We start from the raw sequence: 17944 nt of genomic DNA on the forward strand, positions 1-17944 counted from the left end.
GACGGAAGGAGACTTGACATGGAATGGTGAACACGCAACACAATATACAGATGCTGTGTTATTGAACCGCTCACTGGAAGCCTATTATTAACCAATGTCACCCCAATAAATTCAATAACAAATAACAAGTAAATAAAGCAGGGAGCGCCCCTGCAGCACATCCGTACAGCAGAGCGGGAAAGGGGGCCGTAGGGTGAGAGATGCACTCACAGGGCTGGCAGGACAGGGGCACTGGTGTCCTCGATCCGGATCCAGTTGGCGCTGGAAGGATCCAGAGCTGTGGCTGCGGCATGGACCCCGTGCAGGAGGCCCACCCTGGTCAGAGAAGACCCCACGGAAAGGGTGTGTGCGTGGGGGGCGGGGGCGCAGGTAGAGGCTGAAGGACAGTCCCAGCAGCCTGCAGAGAAGGCAGGGAGAAGCCAGGGACTGGAGAGGGGGCTCCCAGGCACCCACATAAAGATCCTCTGAGAGATCAGCACATCTGGGCTTGAGCCAACACCAAGTGTCACACAAGACGCATGTCACTATAGACCCCCCACCCCTGCCTTCGCCCTCCGCCATCAACCCCCAGCGATCACGGGACCGGCGCTCAGGACGGGGACAAAGGTGACGAAAGGTGGCCCACATTTACCTTCCCAAATGCAGGCCCCATGCCTGGGTAAGCCTGGAGCAGGTGGAGAAGGGAGGCTTAAAATTAGATGAAAGATAAGAACTTTGAGATGAGGCCTAATTGGACTTTAATATCTGACAAAAAGAAAACCACTATTCACTAATACCTTTGAATAACCAGAAAAATGGGGGAGTCTCCCCCAGCTTTCTTCATCTAGGGAGAATGGGGAGCAATATTTGATAGAGCAAAGTTTAAAAAGAACAGGGATAAGAAAGAACGAAATGGCTTTCTGCTCGCACCCTGGGACTGGTTTAGTCAATGAACGAGGTAACTTTTTGAACAAAAAAGAACAAAGTTTAGTTCAGGATCTGAGATAATTTGGAAGATGGGTGATGGGAGCCTGGGGTTAAGTAGTGAGAGACCTTCCGTTGTGCAGACGGATGACAGAAACCATGTGAGTGAGCTGGCTGACGGAGCTGCCCAGCAGGCATGCGCGAGGCTAGTTCACAGGAGGGACCTTGGCTGGGGGTCCAGACCTGGGCATCCGCCAGCCATGACCGACGAGAACACCCCGGAAACCATGAGGAAAACTCCGTGTTCCGGGGGAAGGAATGAGATGTCTCAAATGATCCAAAAGTAAGAGCCAGAAAGTTTCAAGAACCGACAGGCGATGCGAACACCGTAAGACACCACAGCCAGACCAGATAATACTCAGAGCTCCTGGCCGGAGAGGAGGCAGAGCAGAGAGAGAGACATTGAGGGTCAAGTTGGGAGTAGAATTAAGGGTCTAGGAAAAGGCAACGCAGGATACATTTATGGAGCGGAAAATAATCGGGTACTTTGTCAGATGGAGGTGGTCTAGAGAGGAGTGAAAGCTATCCCCAACAGACCCTGCAGTTAACGAGCTTGCCTGTAACATCGGTCAGTGAGCGGAGTGATCACCAGCCGCGGGGAGTTGCCCAGGTACTCATACCCGTATCGCAAGCCGGCGTTAATCATCTTGGTTTCTAGATTATTGTCCTAGGAGAGAGCAGATAAAATAAAGTTAGCTCAAACATTAGGATTTCAGATAACATGAAATCTCCAGCTCTTTTATAAGCAATAGCCAGCGTATAAACATCTTTAAAGTTTATTTAATTCAGTAGAAGAATTCAATATCTGATTTCCTTGTCAATGTAATTGAAGTCATTGGCTTCAATTTTTCCTATAGAATATCTTTGGAAAATATATTCCTTATCTCTCCTGTATTTTCTTTGTTTAAGTTGCTTACACTTTTAATTTTATTTTTATTAAGGCCTTTACATTTGTTTGTGCGTTCTTCAGTTCCTTTCATCAATGCCTTCTGGTTTTCAGTATACAGGTCCCTCACCTCCTCGGTTAACTTTATTCCAAGGCATTTCCTTCTTTTTGATGCAACTGTAAATGGGATTGTTCTCACAATTTCTCTTTCTGATCACTCATTATTCTCCTAGAGTTTTGACCATTTATTAAATTAATTTTCACTGTAGCGCGGGTATTTTCACGATCACCATTTTACAGATAAGGAAGCTGATGCTTAAAGAGAGCAGGTAACTTGCCCAGCCGTACACCCGGTCAGGGGAGGGCCTGAAACAATGAGGCCGCCGTCCGAGCCCCTCACCACTATACACTCTGCCGCTCACCTATTTTTCCAGCTTCCGGTTCGTGCATCTTCTCTCCTCTTACCCCATTTCACCCAAGCCTTTCACATAAGCGAATAGAATCTGATGAGAACTTTAGAGTCCGCATCTCTGGTCGTGAGCTCTCTCTTCCCACTCTCAACAGGCCCAACCTTTTCCCCGGTACTAAGCGTCCCCGCTCATCTACCTCCCAACAGGGCTGCCAGCACCAGTCACCCGATGCCCTGACAAAAGCCTTCCTCCCACATGATGTTTCTGGTTCCTTCAACTGATGAGCAAGAGAAAGTTCTCATGACTAAATCCGACGGAAACAGTCTGACTTGCATTTTCCATAGATGTCTCCAGTCATCTATAAATGCAACTCTCAACTAACTAGTTTGAACATTGTGCAGATTCAGCAAGCATAAGGACTCATTTAAAATGAGTACATTTTTTATAATTACTCATAATTTGTGTGTGTCTATATGTGTTTATATATCTCTATGTAACTATACACTTGGCTGTGGGGAGCTGGATTAGATATAGATACAGTTTTAGATAGAGTTTCTGGCTGCCTCAATCTTCAATCTGGAGAACGCTTGCTTGGGTAGAGTCAACTGTCGGCAAAAAATCCCGTCGCTGATACTATGTCCATGCGAGCAGCACAAATCACAAAGCCGGGCGCTGAAATGGCCTTGTAGTAACATCCAGTGCTGTCACTTACCTGCCAGTAGTACCTCAGCTGACTTAACCATTCAAAGTCAGATTCATCACTGACTTTCTTATTAACCAGGGACGTGAGGACGTCTCTGGCGTGAACATCCAGCACCACCAGGGCCCCCAGAGTCACGCGATTCTGCTTGGACAGTTTGCCGCGGACCAAGGTGACAATATCATCAATTTGACGGTTACATTTTTCCAAGTATTCCTCAAGAGCCTGCAAGAAAAGAAGATATGATTATTCAATAGGATCAGAATTTATTTAAAAAAGAAACTTTGAATTCGCATGTATATAGAGTGTTTTCTACATTTTTATCGTGATTTTCCGTATGATGTGATTTCCAAATAATCCATTTTTCTCACCACAGCGGTATCAGGTGAGAGTATTTTTGTTAACATTGTATTCCTTGTAAACCATTCTACACAGCGAGCTGATGAATCTGGAGTTAACTGCTCTGGTATTAAATACTTTTATCACACCTCGGGCCTTCTACGGGTACAGAGATACCCTGACTCAAAACCACATCGACATTTGCGATACCCAAGGCTCTGACTCTGTGATCCCTTCGTTTCACGTTCTCGCCCCTGGAACGCCTCACGGGCACCAGGTCCACAGTCGCCGCTCGCTGAGTAACCCGATGGGAGCAGGTGCTGGGGTGACGGGCTCTCGGAGTGTGACGGTCCAACCTGGTGCTGTGCTGGCACCAAGCGCCCGGCGGTTCGGGCGTTTGCAGAGGACAGAAGCGCCCAGTCCTCCACAGGCGGCCAAGAGCCTCCAGCTGCTCGAGCAGAGTCCTCCCTTCCCACTGTGAACCCTGCGTTAGTGAGGGGAGACATCCCCAGCACAGAGAATGCTGAGCGTCCCAGATAGACCCGCAGGCAGAGGGAGAAGGGCAGCCTCCCCCAGGGCCAGCACAAGCAGAGGAGAAGGAAAGCGTTCGCTTTTCAGGGCACAGGTAAAGCTTAGCTAATTTCATGCCATCAGGCAGCCAGGAGGGCACCACAGCGCCCAGTGGGAGAGGGCGAGCGGGCCAGGGACATGACAACAGGCTGACTTGCTACATCTTGTGGGCTCCCGCGTCAGAGGTCAGAGGAGAGGCCCCCACGTCTGTGGAGCGAGTGACCCTGAGGCACAGGCTGTCAATGGCTTGCTCTGTGAACGGCTCCATATCTGCACCGTATCACCTGAGCGTGTGTGTGTTGGTGGGGGCGGGGGGGGGGGGCGTGAATACACTAGCAGATGTGCGAGGAACTCCATCTCGGCATCAGCGGGTACTATTGTTGTTGTAAACCAAAAAGCGATGTCTCTGGACAACAAGGTAAGAACTACCGGCAGAGCAGACCGTTTGAGCAGAGGACACACTGAGAAGGTTGTGACCTCCATGACCTGTCCCTTGAGAGCCCAATTGCCCTTGGTGTTTGTAGAAGCATAAAAGGATTACAGCTAACACCTCGGTGCTCTACCGCAACTCCTACCTGTGCCAGCCTCTTGGAGTCGGCCCGGAAAAAACACGTTGGACAGAGGGGAGGATGTTTGATAAACACTACATGTGAAATGAAAAAAGGAACTGGAAGATGCCGGTAAAGTTGGCTGATTTGCTTCTCTGTCCCCCGCCCCCCCCCCCCCACCCCCCACACACACACTATTTCCCTGTGATGGTGAGTGATAAAGAGAATGGTTTGGGGGCCAGCAAGTAAGGAGGGAAGTCCAGGGGGCTACTAATTAATTACTAATATGAATTTAGTCATAAATGGTATTAAATATGAGTTTAGTAATGAACAGTGTTACTAAATTCATAGACCCAATTTATTAGAATCTTTCAAATCAAGCATCACTCAAAATATTAATCATTATTTACTCAAAAGCAGTGCATGAAAAATAAAGATTAAAATAGTCTAAATGAGCCTGATACCTGGTCTTCATAGGAAGCTTTACTCCAGACATTAAAGAGAATTATCCTTTCTGAGTTTCAGAAGTTCCTCAGTCCCAATGTGACTTTATTTTTAAAGGTACAATAATGTATATGATAACAAGATTGAGACTCCAGTACCTTGGCTTTTTGGGTGGATTGTGTTTCTTTCTAGTAATAGTTGGGAAAGTGCTGACGAGCCCTGGGGTAGGAAAAGCTCACCTCTTGCCCTTTCGAAATAGCTGTTTGGACTTCGGTTGTCCAGTAGGTCTGGGACACACAGAGCACCGTCTGTCCAGGCCAGACCCTCACCCACTTAATCCGCTCATATTGTGTATAGGCAATGATGGCAGATTTAATGACCTAATTGGAAAAAAAATGCTAAAGGTGAACAGTTTCACACCTGAATATGCTATCCAATGAAGAGCTAAACGCCAACAGATGAACGCATACCGTTCCATGTTTTACATCTTAGCCAATTATATAAAGACACAAAGCACATGACCAGACTCTTTAAATTCAAGTTAATTCCTATACCTGTGAGTAAAACAACTACATTACATAGCATTTTGTTTTGCTGGTGCAGGATCAATTTGTGTGAAGCACGTTATGTCAACTATTTCTTTGACCAGTCGTAGCCAAAAATATCCTCGATACATTTGGATTGAAGAGGCATAAGGCAATTTTACTGTAAAACATAAATTCAAATACTTCCCAAATGAGAGCCATCAAATTCATAGGTACAGATTTTCTTTGAACCAATCAGATCCCCACTCAGCCATGTGCATCTGTGCACCTGGCCATCAGGGAAACCACACAATTTCTCTCAAGTTCCCCCCGTGTTTGCAGATTTCGTCCCCTCTCAATTCCATAGTGTGAGGCCCACAGCAGTGATGACAGGGACTAGTGCATAATTCATTCATGGAGAGTTGAGAGCCGTAAAATCAGGAAGTCTGCCTCATGTGCTTTGCTATATATGTGTTCAGTGGACTGATATATCCAGCCATCAGTGGGTGACATTTTCATCTGTTAGATCAATCAAAAATAGTAACATCGTCTGTGAGGTGACACCCACTTTAATGTTTGAATTTTGGGGGGGGGGGAAATGTCAAAATTGGATTTTTATGAGAAATATATAAGAATGGGTAAAACGTTTTAGATTTCTAGTCTACCTAGTATGTCTATGGAGTTGAAAAGGCCAAGGAGGCCACAGAAAGAGCAGGTAAAAATGAACAACTGAGAGGTGGGGGAAAGAAGGCAGAGTAGAGATACACCAAGAGTGGAATAAATATCTATTGGATGAGGAGAAGTAGGACTACATAAAGTTCTATAGTATTGAATGTAAAATATATTACTATATCTTTGTATGTCATATATACAAGGAAATATATATATACCATATATAAATTATGTATATTTTGGGGGTAGCAAGCTGCATTAAAGACATGATAATCTAGAATGATAAAGGGGCAAAGGTGTTAAGAATATGACTTTTAAAATTATTTACAAATGACATAAAATTAACTTCATTTAGGCATGCAGTAGTCTTTCAAATATGCAAATATATATAGCACCACAAAAGTAACACGCATATCTCCTATGTGCATTTATACTGCATTTGCCTGCATACTTCACCAACAGAAACTTACACATGAACATTTGGGGAAGATATTGCCTACACAATTCCTTGCCACCCCAACTTTAATGCTCTGAAAGGGCAACCGAAATATTTTCTTTAAGCACTTTGACAAACAAAATGAAAACAATAGTTGAAATAGTATCAGATATGTCTAAAATAGTGAGTCTTCACTGCATACATCAGTTAACCAGCCATATACCCCGATGCAATGGTGCTCAGTAGTGATCCAAGTGGAATTCATTTGCATTGCTAACAGCTACAAGAATGGGAATGCTCTTTGTCACTTCTTATCAAGGCCTATGCAAGCTCATCCTCTTGAGCCCACTGGTCCTCCACGTGAGAATTATCATGAGCAAATAACTAATCCAATCAAAGCTATATGTGTAAGCATGTCCATTAGAATTTAATTTATAATAGGCAGAAATGGGAAACTGCCCCAAAGATTTTACATCTATTGGGACAACTGTATGCAGGCAGATATTAAAACCATGTTTTAGAAGAGAAAGAAGCATTAAGACTTGTGATATCCATTAAACATATAGATTCTAATTACTTTTTCCAATAATGTGTGAGAGATCTGAAAAAGTAATGAACGTTGCTGTTGGGACTTAACGCCTTATTTCCTTTGCATCCTTGCCCTCGTGCTCTCCTGCTCGGCCATGATATTTATTCTCAATAGAGAACCCGAGTGCCAGGTCCACGGGATAGTAAAGAGTGAGTTTAAGTGCACAATCCATATCTGTCTGTGGCCATGACTTGAAATTCTCCACTAAAAAAATAATTACAAATGGCGAGATGATCATGTGCTTTATGAGGTGATGTGAAAAATATGAAGTTCACATTCACTGCAGGACATGTTATGGCTTTCTACCATTTGGGTACATCTTTTGTGTATGCAGAGAACAAAACGAGAACAAAACAGTTCACCACAGAAACCTACACGTCCAGGAGATGGATGGGAAGCTGGAGAGCGGGGCTTCTAAGACGAGTCTGAAGATAGACGGTGTGGACCCACGTGTGTTAGTGCATGACAGAAGCACAGCACGTGGCTGGACGAAGTGAGACAGGCTCGTGACTACGACCCATGTTTTCTCTGGGATGGATGGCACTTGGTCCCACTTGTCAAGGGGGTCGCTGCTAAATGATGTCACAGACCATTGCCTGGTCTTTGAGCGATGTATTAGAGTTAAAGTGGTAACCCCTGACTCGGTTTCCAACCGCGCACTTATCAGTGACACATTAGCCTTCTATCGTCTTCACTAGAAACAATGAATGCGGCCAGCTACCTTTTGGATGGATCTGATCATCACTCTCTCTAACTCAACCAACCACTTTTCCACCTGGCCTCTGGCCTTCACTGTGGAAATGGTCTCGATGAGCTCCACCACCTCGTTCTCGCTGCTCTTCATGTGCGTGATGTCTAAAGTCTCCGTAAACTCCACCCTGGCGATCCCTTCGAAACATTTCTTCAGGTGAGGCTGCACCCTGGCAGAGGAAACACACGCATGTAAGACAATACACTGAGCGATGGCCGTTCCTTGTGTACCAATCCTCTTTCCAAATTCACCAACGTGCACCGTGTCTGAGGCTCCTAGAGGCTGTGGGAGATAAAGGGCTGAGAGAGAAAAGACACAGGCCCTGCCTGCGTGGATGACAGCGTCCAGGGGGAGGTCAGCACTAATTCAACAACCAGGGTCTGTAAAATTACAGCTCTAAGTGAAGCTGCCGCGGAGATGTCCAGGGGGCTTTGTTTCCAACACAATGGATCGAAAGATTTAAAAGTAACGTAAGGTGCCGAAACCGGTTTGGCTCAGTGGATAGAGCGTCGGCCTGCGGACTGGGGGGTCCCAGGTTCGATTCCGGTCAAGGGCATGTACCTGGGTTGCGGGCACATCCCCAGTAGGGGATGTGCAGGAGGCGGCTGATCGATGTTTCTCTCTCTTCGATGTTTCTGACTCTCTGTCTCTCTCCCTTTCTCTCTGTAAAAAATCAATAAAATATATTTAAAAAAATAAAATAAAATAAAAGTAACGTAAGGAGCAAGCGAATCTTGACTAACAGATAGCACACGGATCTGAAAAATCGTCAGATGCACAAAAGTTGCCATTTCAACTGGGGTCTTCAGAGACGTCCTGCAAAACATGAACTAGGTTTACTGCGTTAAGTACTTTACAGTTTATAAACCAGCTGCTTTGAAGCTACCCAACTTCGGTCTCCTCACTGTGATATCGTTGGAACTGACCAAAGCCCTCTTTTGGCACATTACCAGTAACCAATCAACTACCTCTTCCAAGTGGGCAATAAAGAAGCAGCGATAAAGTCGCAGATGGGAATCTGAGCCTAAATCGATCTTTTTGTCTAAAATACTCATCTCCTACTTTGAAGATACAGCACCAAATTAATTTATTTAGCAAATATCTATTCACTGCTGGTTTATTATATGATTTATATTCCTTTAAGGAATCGGGACTCCACACTGGGGGAAAAAGCAGTCAGAAACCTCTGCTGTGATGGAGCGTGTATTCTGTTAGACGCAGTGGTTCTCAACCTTCTGGCCCTTTAAATACAGTTCCTCATGTTGTGACCCAACCATAAAGTTATTTTCGTTGCTACTTCATAACAGTAATGTTGCCACTGTTATGAATCATAATGTAAATATCTGATATGCAGGATGGTCTTCGGCGACCCCTGTGAAAGGGTCGTTCGACTGCCAAAGGGGTCGCGACCCACAGGTTGAGAACCGCTGTGACAGTTAGAGGAAATCAGTGAACAGCTCCAGTGCAGTACAGACTGAGACTGATGGCACAAAGGATGCCGAAGGAAAAGAAGGTCGAGAAGGCAGGCCAGGAGAGGTGGCCAGGGAGTGCTGGCAGGGTTTCCATTTTACATAGAGTGGCGAGCCCGGCCGGCGTGGCTCAGGGGTTGAGCGTCAACCTATGAACCAGGAGGTCAGGGTTCGATTCCCGGTTGGGGCACATGCCTGGGGTTGCAATGCTTGATCCCCAATAGGAGGTGTGCAGGACGCAGCCAGCCGGTCAATGATTCTCTCTCATCATTGATATTTCTTTCTCTTTCTCTCTCTCCCTTCTTCTCTGAAATCAATAAAAATGTATTGAAAGAAAGAAAGAGAGAGAGAGAAAGGAAGGAAGGAAGGAAGGAAGGAAGGAAGGAAGGAAGGAAGGAAGGAAGAAAGAGGTAAGGAAAGGGCTCCTGCATGGCAGGTGTTTGGGCAGGTTTCCGCAAACACCTAGAGGAGGTAGGCGAAGTCTGATGGACATTGGGGTAGGGCAGTGGTCGGCAAACTGCAGCTCGAGAGCCACACGCGGCTCTTTGGCCCCTTGAGTGTGGCTCTTCCACAAAATACCGACTTCTGCGCATGGGCCACGAAGTTTCAATCGCACTGTACATGCGCGCCCGCACGTGGTATTTTGTGGAAGAGCCACACTCAAGGGGCCAAAGAGCCGCATGTGGCTCACGAGCCGCCGTTTGCCGACCACTGGGGTAGGGGAATCCTAGGCACTGAGGGAAGAGGCTGCCCCGTCTCGGGCAGTTGCAAGGACTGCAGCAGAGGGAGCAAGAGAAAGCCACTGGGACGAATAGGAAGGACAGCGGGGACCCGCCTGTGTGGGTCCCTGGGAACCACTGAGGACACTCTCTTCTTTCTGAATGTGATACAGAAGGTGAGTGTTCTGACAGCACCTGCAAGGGAATGTGTGATCCTATGAGAAAGCCACTCCTAGACTCATCACGTTTGGGAAAATATCACTCACTGATATTACTTACATTTTAAATTATTATCTTCAGTTGATCACTGATAATATTCACAGTAGTCTTTTAGAAAGTGACTTTAGAAACAATTATTTATATATTTATTTATGCTCTACCTTATGCTAAACATTAAATCTAAGCCGATAAGTTGAGCCACGTGTCACACAGGTGCGTTACTTGCCTGGTAGGATCTTTCGTCTCAGAGAGGATCTCAAGAAGTTCATCATTAGACAAGAAAAAGAACCTGGGGAAGAAGAGACGCTTCTTTTCTAGATACTCGTTGAGTCCCTTGAGGATGAGTTCCAAAAGTTCATTAGACTTTTTCAGCCTCTCCAACATTCTATCAATAGTCACAACGGACAGAACATGTTTATCCTAAAGGGAAAGGGAAAAACTCTCAACTCAACAGTACTATTACTCACTTTATGTTCATATTACATTGGAGATAATATGTCTTTAATCAAACAAAGTTTATGCAAAATTTAAAGTAAATATTTATTTTTAAAAAATTAGTCTTCTCTCTTTTAATTATGTAAAAGTCATGTTGACTTGATCCTCAGTGATGCTCACAATTTCTCATTCTAAATTGTGAGAGACAGAAAATGAGCAAGAGGGGGTGGGGGGGGGAGAAGGAGAAGGAGAGGGAGAGGGAGAGGAGAAACAGTGAACTCACAAGAAGGATGGGGAAATAAAATAGTATGAGATATGTTTGATATGTTTGTCTTTTATTCTTTGAGGTAAAGTACTCTAAAAAGATATCATCATTATAATTAATATTTTGAATTATATATATGCGATTGTCCAACAGTCTGATAGCTATGACATGCACTGACCACCAGGGGTCAGGCACTCAACACAGGAGCAGAAACCGTAAGTATGGAAACATGGATAAGGCTGATGAATCTCAGAGGGAAGAGGGGAGGTGGGAGGGTGGGAAGATATTAACCAAAGATCTTCTATGCATACCAGAGGCCCTGTGCATGGATTCATGCACCAGTGGGGTCCCTGGGCCTGGCCTGCAGGGATTGGGCCAAATCCGCCTCTCTGACATCCCCCCAAGGGGTCCGGATTTCGAGAGGGCTCAGGCTGAGGGACCCCAGAGTGTCTACAGTATGCTTTTGTTAATATATTTTGAATGTGGCTGAAAAGGAAAGATATATATTTTCTTGTTTTTGAATTATAACAATGCAACTTATAAACATAGTAATTTAATAAAAAATGAAAGAATTATCATTAATACCTGTTTTCTCAATAAAAGAGATTCAGATGAAATATGAAACATATGATTGGCTTAACTTATCTTTAAAGAGATACAATTTTAAAAGGCATTTTTTATATTTTCTAACAGTTTCTTTCAAATACACATTTTTAAAAGCACACAAAAATTAATATTTTGAATATTATTAGCTATGTATATAAAAGCCTAAGCAACCATCTGACTATCTGATAGTGATTTAATTATCACTTAAATGTGCAGTTCACTCCATGCAGGATTGAATGTACTCTTGTACAAGTAAATTTCCAAACAAAATGCTGTTCTTAGAGCACCACCTTCTGGAGAAGCACGCCTTTCTTTGTTGGAGGGGAAAAAGGCTGAACGGTTGTTAATAAATGTGAAAAAAATCCCTTTCACAAATTCACAGTATTTGTTTTATTCTCGGCCAAAGAATGTATTGCAATGTTGCTATTTCGAACTTGAGATTTGAAAGCTAAAATTCAGTTATTTAAAACGACAGTTCATATTTCTCCTCCTCGCCCCTACAGTTACAAAAGAAATACCTCTGGGAACACTTAGCTTGCAGGTAAGGTTTTCAGATTGAATTCCTCAGGTGCAAGCTATTGAACCAGATTAATTCAATGACTCTGCGCCAAATAGGCTGGTTCTAAGAGTGAACACAGGCAGTAACCTGTGCACCCGGGCATCTGGACCTACACACATGAAAGTCATCACCCCGTGACTGGAAACCAAGCCACCTTAGCTCCCTTCCCGTGAGCAGGTGAGCAATCAACACTGCATCCGAGCAGGAAAGCGCAGACCTGGCTCCCAACCCGCACTCCTCCTTACAGCCTGAGCCGCCTGGGGTCCTCTGCTGGACCTGGGCCTCTGTTTTCTCATCTTTAAAATGGGGATCAGAACTCTCGCTAAAAGCTGTCGTGAGGACCAAGTTAGATACAATGTTCGAAGCACCCATTTTGGTGCCTCAAATACACGTATACTTGAAACGACTCTGCTTATTTCCCTTCTGTAACCGTGTCTTAAAGAGGGAGACGGACAGATACTAATCTGGGGCGGGGGAGCGGGGTAGAATGAGGAACCTACATCCTTCAGTCCGTTATCGTAGAGTTAAAATAAACATTTTATAATCTGCCGTCCTTCGGGTAAAATAGTGGTCATAGTCAAAGAAAACTGCCTTCTGAGTCCCTTCGAGCATTGCCCTGACACCGGGCTGAGAGCCTGCGGGGTGCTCAGTGAAGGAGGCCGAGGCGGCCCCTGGAAACGCAGGGGAACCTCAGAAACACCCCTCCCTCCACGTGGCACCGGCTGGTGTTAAGGGCTGTGCTCTCGGGACAGAACCCTAAGATGCCACAGCAGGAAGCTACTAGAAGATTGAAACCACCCACGGCTCCTGACACTTCAGTGACTTTCTGTCCCCTGGAGGGAAGGAAAGGAACTATTAACTGTCCTTGTTTGGGTTAAAGGGAAAATTCTATAAATGCTGTGTCTTCTTTTCCTTCACACGTTATCCCCACTCTCATCAGCGCCCATGGCAACCCATGGTTGGTTGGCATTTCTCATCAAATGCCTGCGGTCGGGGCCTGGAACTTTAATCCGGGACAGGGAGAGAGCGTTCTCCTGTCTTCCGCAGTGGCTGCACCGGTCGGCATGCCCACGCGCAGTGCAGGAGGGTTCCTTTTCCTCCACATCCAGAAGCGTCCTTCTTGTCTTCTTCACTCCCGAGTTCCTGGACCCAGGCAGTCTGCCTATGGAAGAGGCCAAACGCTTGGATCTGGTTGGGAACATATGCTGTGCATCCCCTAGAGCTGCACCCTGAACTCCCCAACTCCCGCTCCCGGCGGGACAGCGCGGAGTCCTCAGCAGGTGACATTCACGTTTTATCAGGTCAGCGCTCCCATCGGGCCTGGAACATCATGGATGTCAGTCCACGGCCTCATTTCCCTGGTGATGGCGGTTCCTTCGCAGAAGCGATGTTGTGTGAAAGCTGTGACGGTGAGTCACTCAGTGAGTCAATGAATGAAGCGCTGGCAGGAGCCGGGGCTCAGGCAGGAAGAATCCATCTGGAGCAGAGGAGTCACGTCCCCCTCTACGGACTACGGACGGGGTCTGATGCATTTGGCTCCTTCCACCTGGCTGCCTGGCCCTTTGGGTGCGGCGCTGCCCCAGGAGCCTTTATGTTAGCTCTGCTGTTTTCAGTGTTCCCGGTTTCTATGGAATTCCGTCCTTAACTTTCAGCGAAAGTTCTGCTGCACGTGATCTGTGTTGACTCATTGACTGCATTTTGTTTGTATAGGTTGGGCTCTTTGGACTTGTTTATATTTGCAACTCTCCTTTTTTTATTTTAGGTCCTTACAGGGCGTCTGCTGATTGAATGGTTGGATGCTGAGATGTCTCCACCACAGCTCGCCAGTGGGGGGGTAGCCCACGACAGAAGAACAGGTTATTTGGGGCGGCAAGTGCTGAGCACAAGGCCTTCCTAGCAGAGCACACGGTAAGAACCGCAACTAGACCCAAATGTCGGCACATAATGACAATTTCAACTTGGAGCTCAAGAAGTAATCAGGACAAAATATGCATTTTGCTTTTGACATTTCTTGCTCCTGCAAGTCTAAAAGACAGCGGCTTATTTGGATTGCTTTAAAAACAAAACTCATGTCATTTCAACCAAATAATCACATTCTCGGAGATTTTTACCCACTTGCAGGATCGTTTTCATGATATCTCTCCACGTTTTATCCACCGTTGTAAACCGCCGGCCTTCCTCGGGCATCTGGGACATAATGTCAGGAGAGCTGAAGATGGGCTCCAGGTACAGCCACGTGGCTTGGACCTTGAGCCACTCGTCCAGAATCTCCTGCAGCAGCAGCAGCTTGCCTTCCCATTCTCTGAGGAGCAAAACACAGCGGCTCTGGTCAGTAGCACACCGAGCAAGGCTGACGATGACCAATCAAAACCATGACTAGACTGTCAATCTTGTATGCAAAGTTGTTACTGCAGTTGCCATGTGCTTGTCTTCAAAGATAAATCACTGGATTTGTTGTACAAAGCCTGCTGTACAGTCATAGCATCAACTTCTGTGTGTATGTAGACATGCATGTGAACAAATACCTATCTACAGATGGGCTAGTTTCCGTGTATGTTGTAACAATGAACCTCTCTGCACCCCGATTCCATGGCGAGCGGGTGCGCACGGAGGAAGGGGGTTTGGTGATAGCACCGGTGTTCTTGAGGAAGGACATTTTGAACTTCTTAGGAAAGGTAGCTATAGCCAAGATTCATTTCCTTTAACATTCTTTTTTAAAAAAAAATTGGGGCCCATCAAGGCTTTATTTTCAGAATAAAATATTTCAATTCATAAGATGTAATTGGCATTTTAAAAAACCTACATAAATATACTAGTGTGGCATTCATGAGAAGGATGCACTTCAGAACTCACATAGGTTATCAGTTCATTCCTAAATATGAGGAACAAAAATAATAACTTGATTTCTTCAAGAATCAATATAATTACACCATAATCTAATAATTTTACAAGCACAGTTCTAAGGTATCAGTATGTCTTTGCTCTATCCTCACATCCTCACATACATGCCAATGAAGAGACTAAGTAACACAGAGGTCAGTGCCATGTTCAAGTTCACCCAAGTAATAAGCGACAGAGGCAGATTTGAACACAGACTGCTATAACCACTATGCTATAAGAGCTAGACCCACTATGCTATAAGAGCTAGACCCACTATTCTAAAAGAGCTAACAGAACCATAAAGAAGAATGATTAATTCACAGCAGCAGAACTTAGAGAGGGGATAGCTTTATGTGTACATTAACACATCAGTTATATGTGAAGGTCTGTCATTTTAGATTGTTAAAGCCAGGAAATATAAGAAGCAGGGCAGGAGACAGAGATGAGCGGGAGCAGGCCCAAGTGTAGGGTAATATAATGTAGTTAGCTTTCCTTGTCAACCAAATTCATATTGAAGAAGGGAGATGGATTTGGATTTACTCTCTTTTTAAAATAAAATGTAAACTTTTAATACAAATTATAAAGATTGGCAGACGGGATAAGAGTTAACTTAATGGGCTGTGTCAAATGTCTAAAATACCAGACTAAAAATCAGACTTTCATTCTTTTGCACTTTTCTAGCATTCCTTCGTGCTTAGGGGTAGAAATGACAATGGACTTTTAGGGATTATCCACACTAAACTATTTAGTATATTTAGAAAACGATATTACTTTCAGTTTTATAGTCTATGGTTTCTATAGACACAAAATTATTTTTGAGAGTCAAATATGTCAGATCAGATTGTAGGCAAGAAAAAGGAATATGTAGAGGCTGAATAAGATCAGATTGTAGGCAAGAAAAAGGAATATGCAGAGGCTGGTTGCCCACTACCTTTGTTGTGAAGATAGAAGACAGCAAAGAGACCGGTACTCGCCCCAAAGCGACGAACGGTATCATTCCTTACAATGAACTATTTAAAACACTAAGTATGAGATGCAGAATCAATTTCAAAAAAGAACTCTACGTTACATACGAGTGATGATTTGGGGAACAAAACAAGTGTGGATTTTGGGTGACAGTATCAACATTGTCATATAAATGTCACTGACCTGATTTGTTTTTCATAGGGCTTGATGAAAGGAGACCCTCGCATGGTCTGTGTCTTAATGATGTGGTCATCCAACAACATCTGAATTTCGTCAACTGATGACAAAATGGATGTCCCAGATTCTCTGTAAGAGAGAAGGACAAATTGCATTGAGTCCCACTCTTTAATCATCTTCTCCAAGGTCTTCTCGAGAGTGTACTCCTTGCTGGCTGCTTCGCTGATGCCTTCAAATCTGTCTAAATACGGCTCCAGGTTCATGTCCAGGAAAGGGGAGACGGTGGACTCGTCGGCGGGCTGCAGGGGGAAACCCACAATGTTGGACATGGCCTCCCAGTGCCGGGGGCGCAGCCCAGGGTTGCAGATCACTTGAATGAGAGGGATGTGCTGCTTGAAATCTTCCACCTTGGCTTTGACTTTCTTCGTCATCGCCAGGGCGTTGGGAGAGTCGCTGAAGGTCTTCTCCAGCTTGTAGAGTCCTCGCCAGTAGTTGCCAACGTCGGCTTCTACTTGGTCTGGATCCACCTTGTGATACGGCCCTTCTGTCCACGCTCTATATTTATTGCTAAATTCGACAGCGGTTTCATAGAGACGAAGGTAGGGGTTCAGACTGTCTTGGATTTTTTTGCGTTGAGGATACAGAGACGGTGGCCAACCAAAGGCCTCCTCTTCGGCGTTAAACTGCTCGATCTGGAAGAATGGGCACTAAATGTATTATTCTGAAAGTGAATGATATTCAAAATTGAGTTTCAAAAAATATCAAGTGTGATCCAAAAACCCCTCATTGAGCCCTAAGGTTACACTTACATTCGGTCTCATCTAGAAAAACTGTTCGATTGCCATCTCCAGAGGGCGATGACTAGTTAGGTTCTTAATGCAGCAAAATAAATTTCATATATAAAGAAGACTTTGCCCATCAGATATACTGAGGACATAGCTTCATTCTTTAATTAACAAGAATCTAAGTACTTTAACATATCCAGCAATGTGTTGGGTACTGTGGAAAAATTTTAAGTATTATATTGCAAAGTTCCAACTCCCAGGAGTTAGTATTCCAGCTGAGGAGACAGGCCAGCAGTACGCAAAAGTTAAATAGCAATTATTCAATAACAGTGTAAACACTAGAAGAGGTGTCTTAGATGGGTAGCTGTTTAATATAAAAGGAACAGTGTGTACAGAACAATGCTATCACTCAGAGACGAAAGAGCATGCTGGGATAGTTCCGTCATGGTGCTGCCATAGAGAAGACACACCTGGAACTGGGTCTTAAAAATAAGAAGGATAAGAAGAGGCAAAAAAAAAAAAAAAACAACCCCAAAAAACACAAACAAAAAAACAAAAAACAAAAAAAACACACACACTGATTTCTTCTTAGTGTAGTTGTGAAATATGTGAGTATTTGAGTGGTTGGAGGAGAAATCTATAGAATGGAAGCGTGGGCTCAATATATAAATTATGCAGGTTACTTAAAATTTCAGTAGCGTCAGTTATAAAAAATCTACAAAGCTTATTTCTCTTTTCTCAACATGTGTTTACATATTTGTGATGATTATACACTAATTACTTGATCTGATACGATACTGAAATCTTTCAATGTAAGAAAAATGGTAGAGCATCATAATATGGTCTGTTTTCATATTTCCCTATTTCATATATTTCATATTTAATAAAATATTTTAAAAAAAACACAATTAACAATGTCAAACACCTTACATGGCAAAGAATCTAGCTTTTCCCCTCCCAGCTTCTCCTAATGAGAAGGCCACTTTCTGAAACGGCGACATTGGGAGCCAAGTAGCCGGATGTGAAAATCAC

The 17944-nt window shown here is 44.4% G+C and overlaps 1 protein-coding gene across 1 annotated transcript in view; it reads right to left on the reverse strand.

The window, feature by feature from the left end:
• Positions 1–210: 210 nt before the first annotated feature.
• Positions 211–17944, reverse strand: part of LOC139001250 (dynein axonemal heavy chain 7-like) — a gene marked incomplete at its 3' end in the record, with an annotated part of 28533 nt that continues 10799 nt past the window's right edge. The window contains exons 7-14 of the mRNA XM_070402964.1: positions 16134–16819; positions 14220–14406; positions 10466–10659; positions 7803–8001; positions 5100–5240; positions 2972–3184; positions 1521–1630; positions 211–315 (exon numbers count right to left, since the gene is read on the reverse strand). Of these exons, the coding sequence (XP_070259065.1) occupies positions 211–315; positions 1521–1630; positions 2972–3184; positions 5100–5240; positions 7803–8001; positions 10466–10659; positions 14220–14406; positions 16134–16819 (1835 nt within the window). The remainder of the gene's footprint in view (positions 316–1520; positions 1631–2971; positions 3185–5099; positions 5241–7802; positions 8002–10465; positions 10660–14219; positions 14407–16133; positions 16820–17944) is intronic.

The sequence above is a fragment of the Myotis yumanensis genome, unplaced genomic scaffold (assembly GCF_028538775.1).
Source record: "Myotis yumanensis isolate MYYU_CA2020_CCGP unplaced genomic scaffold, mMyoYum1.0.hap1 SCAF_240, whole genome shotgun sequence".
Classification (NCBI taxonomy): Eukaryota; Metazoa; Chordata; class Mammalia; order Chiroptera; family Vespertilionidae; genus Myotis; species Myotis yumanensis.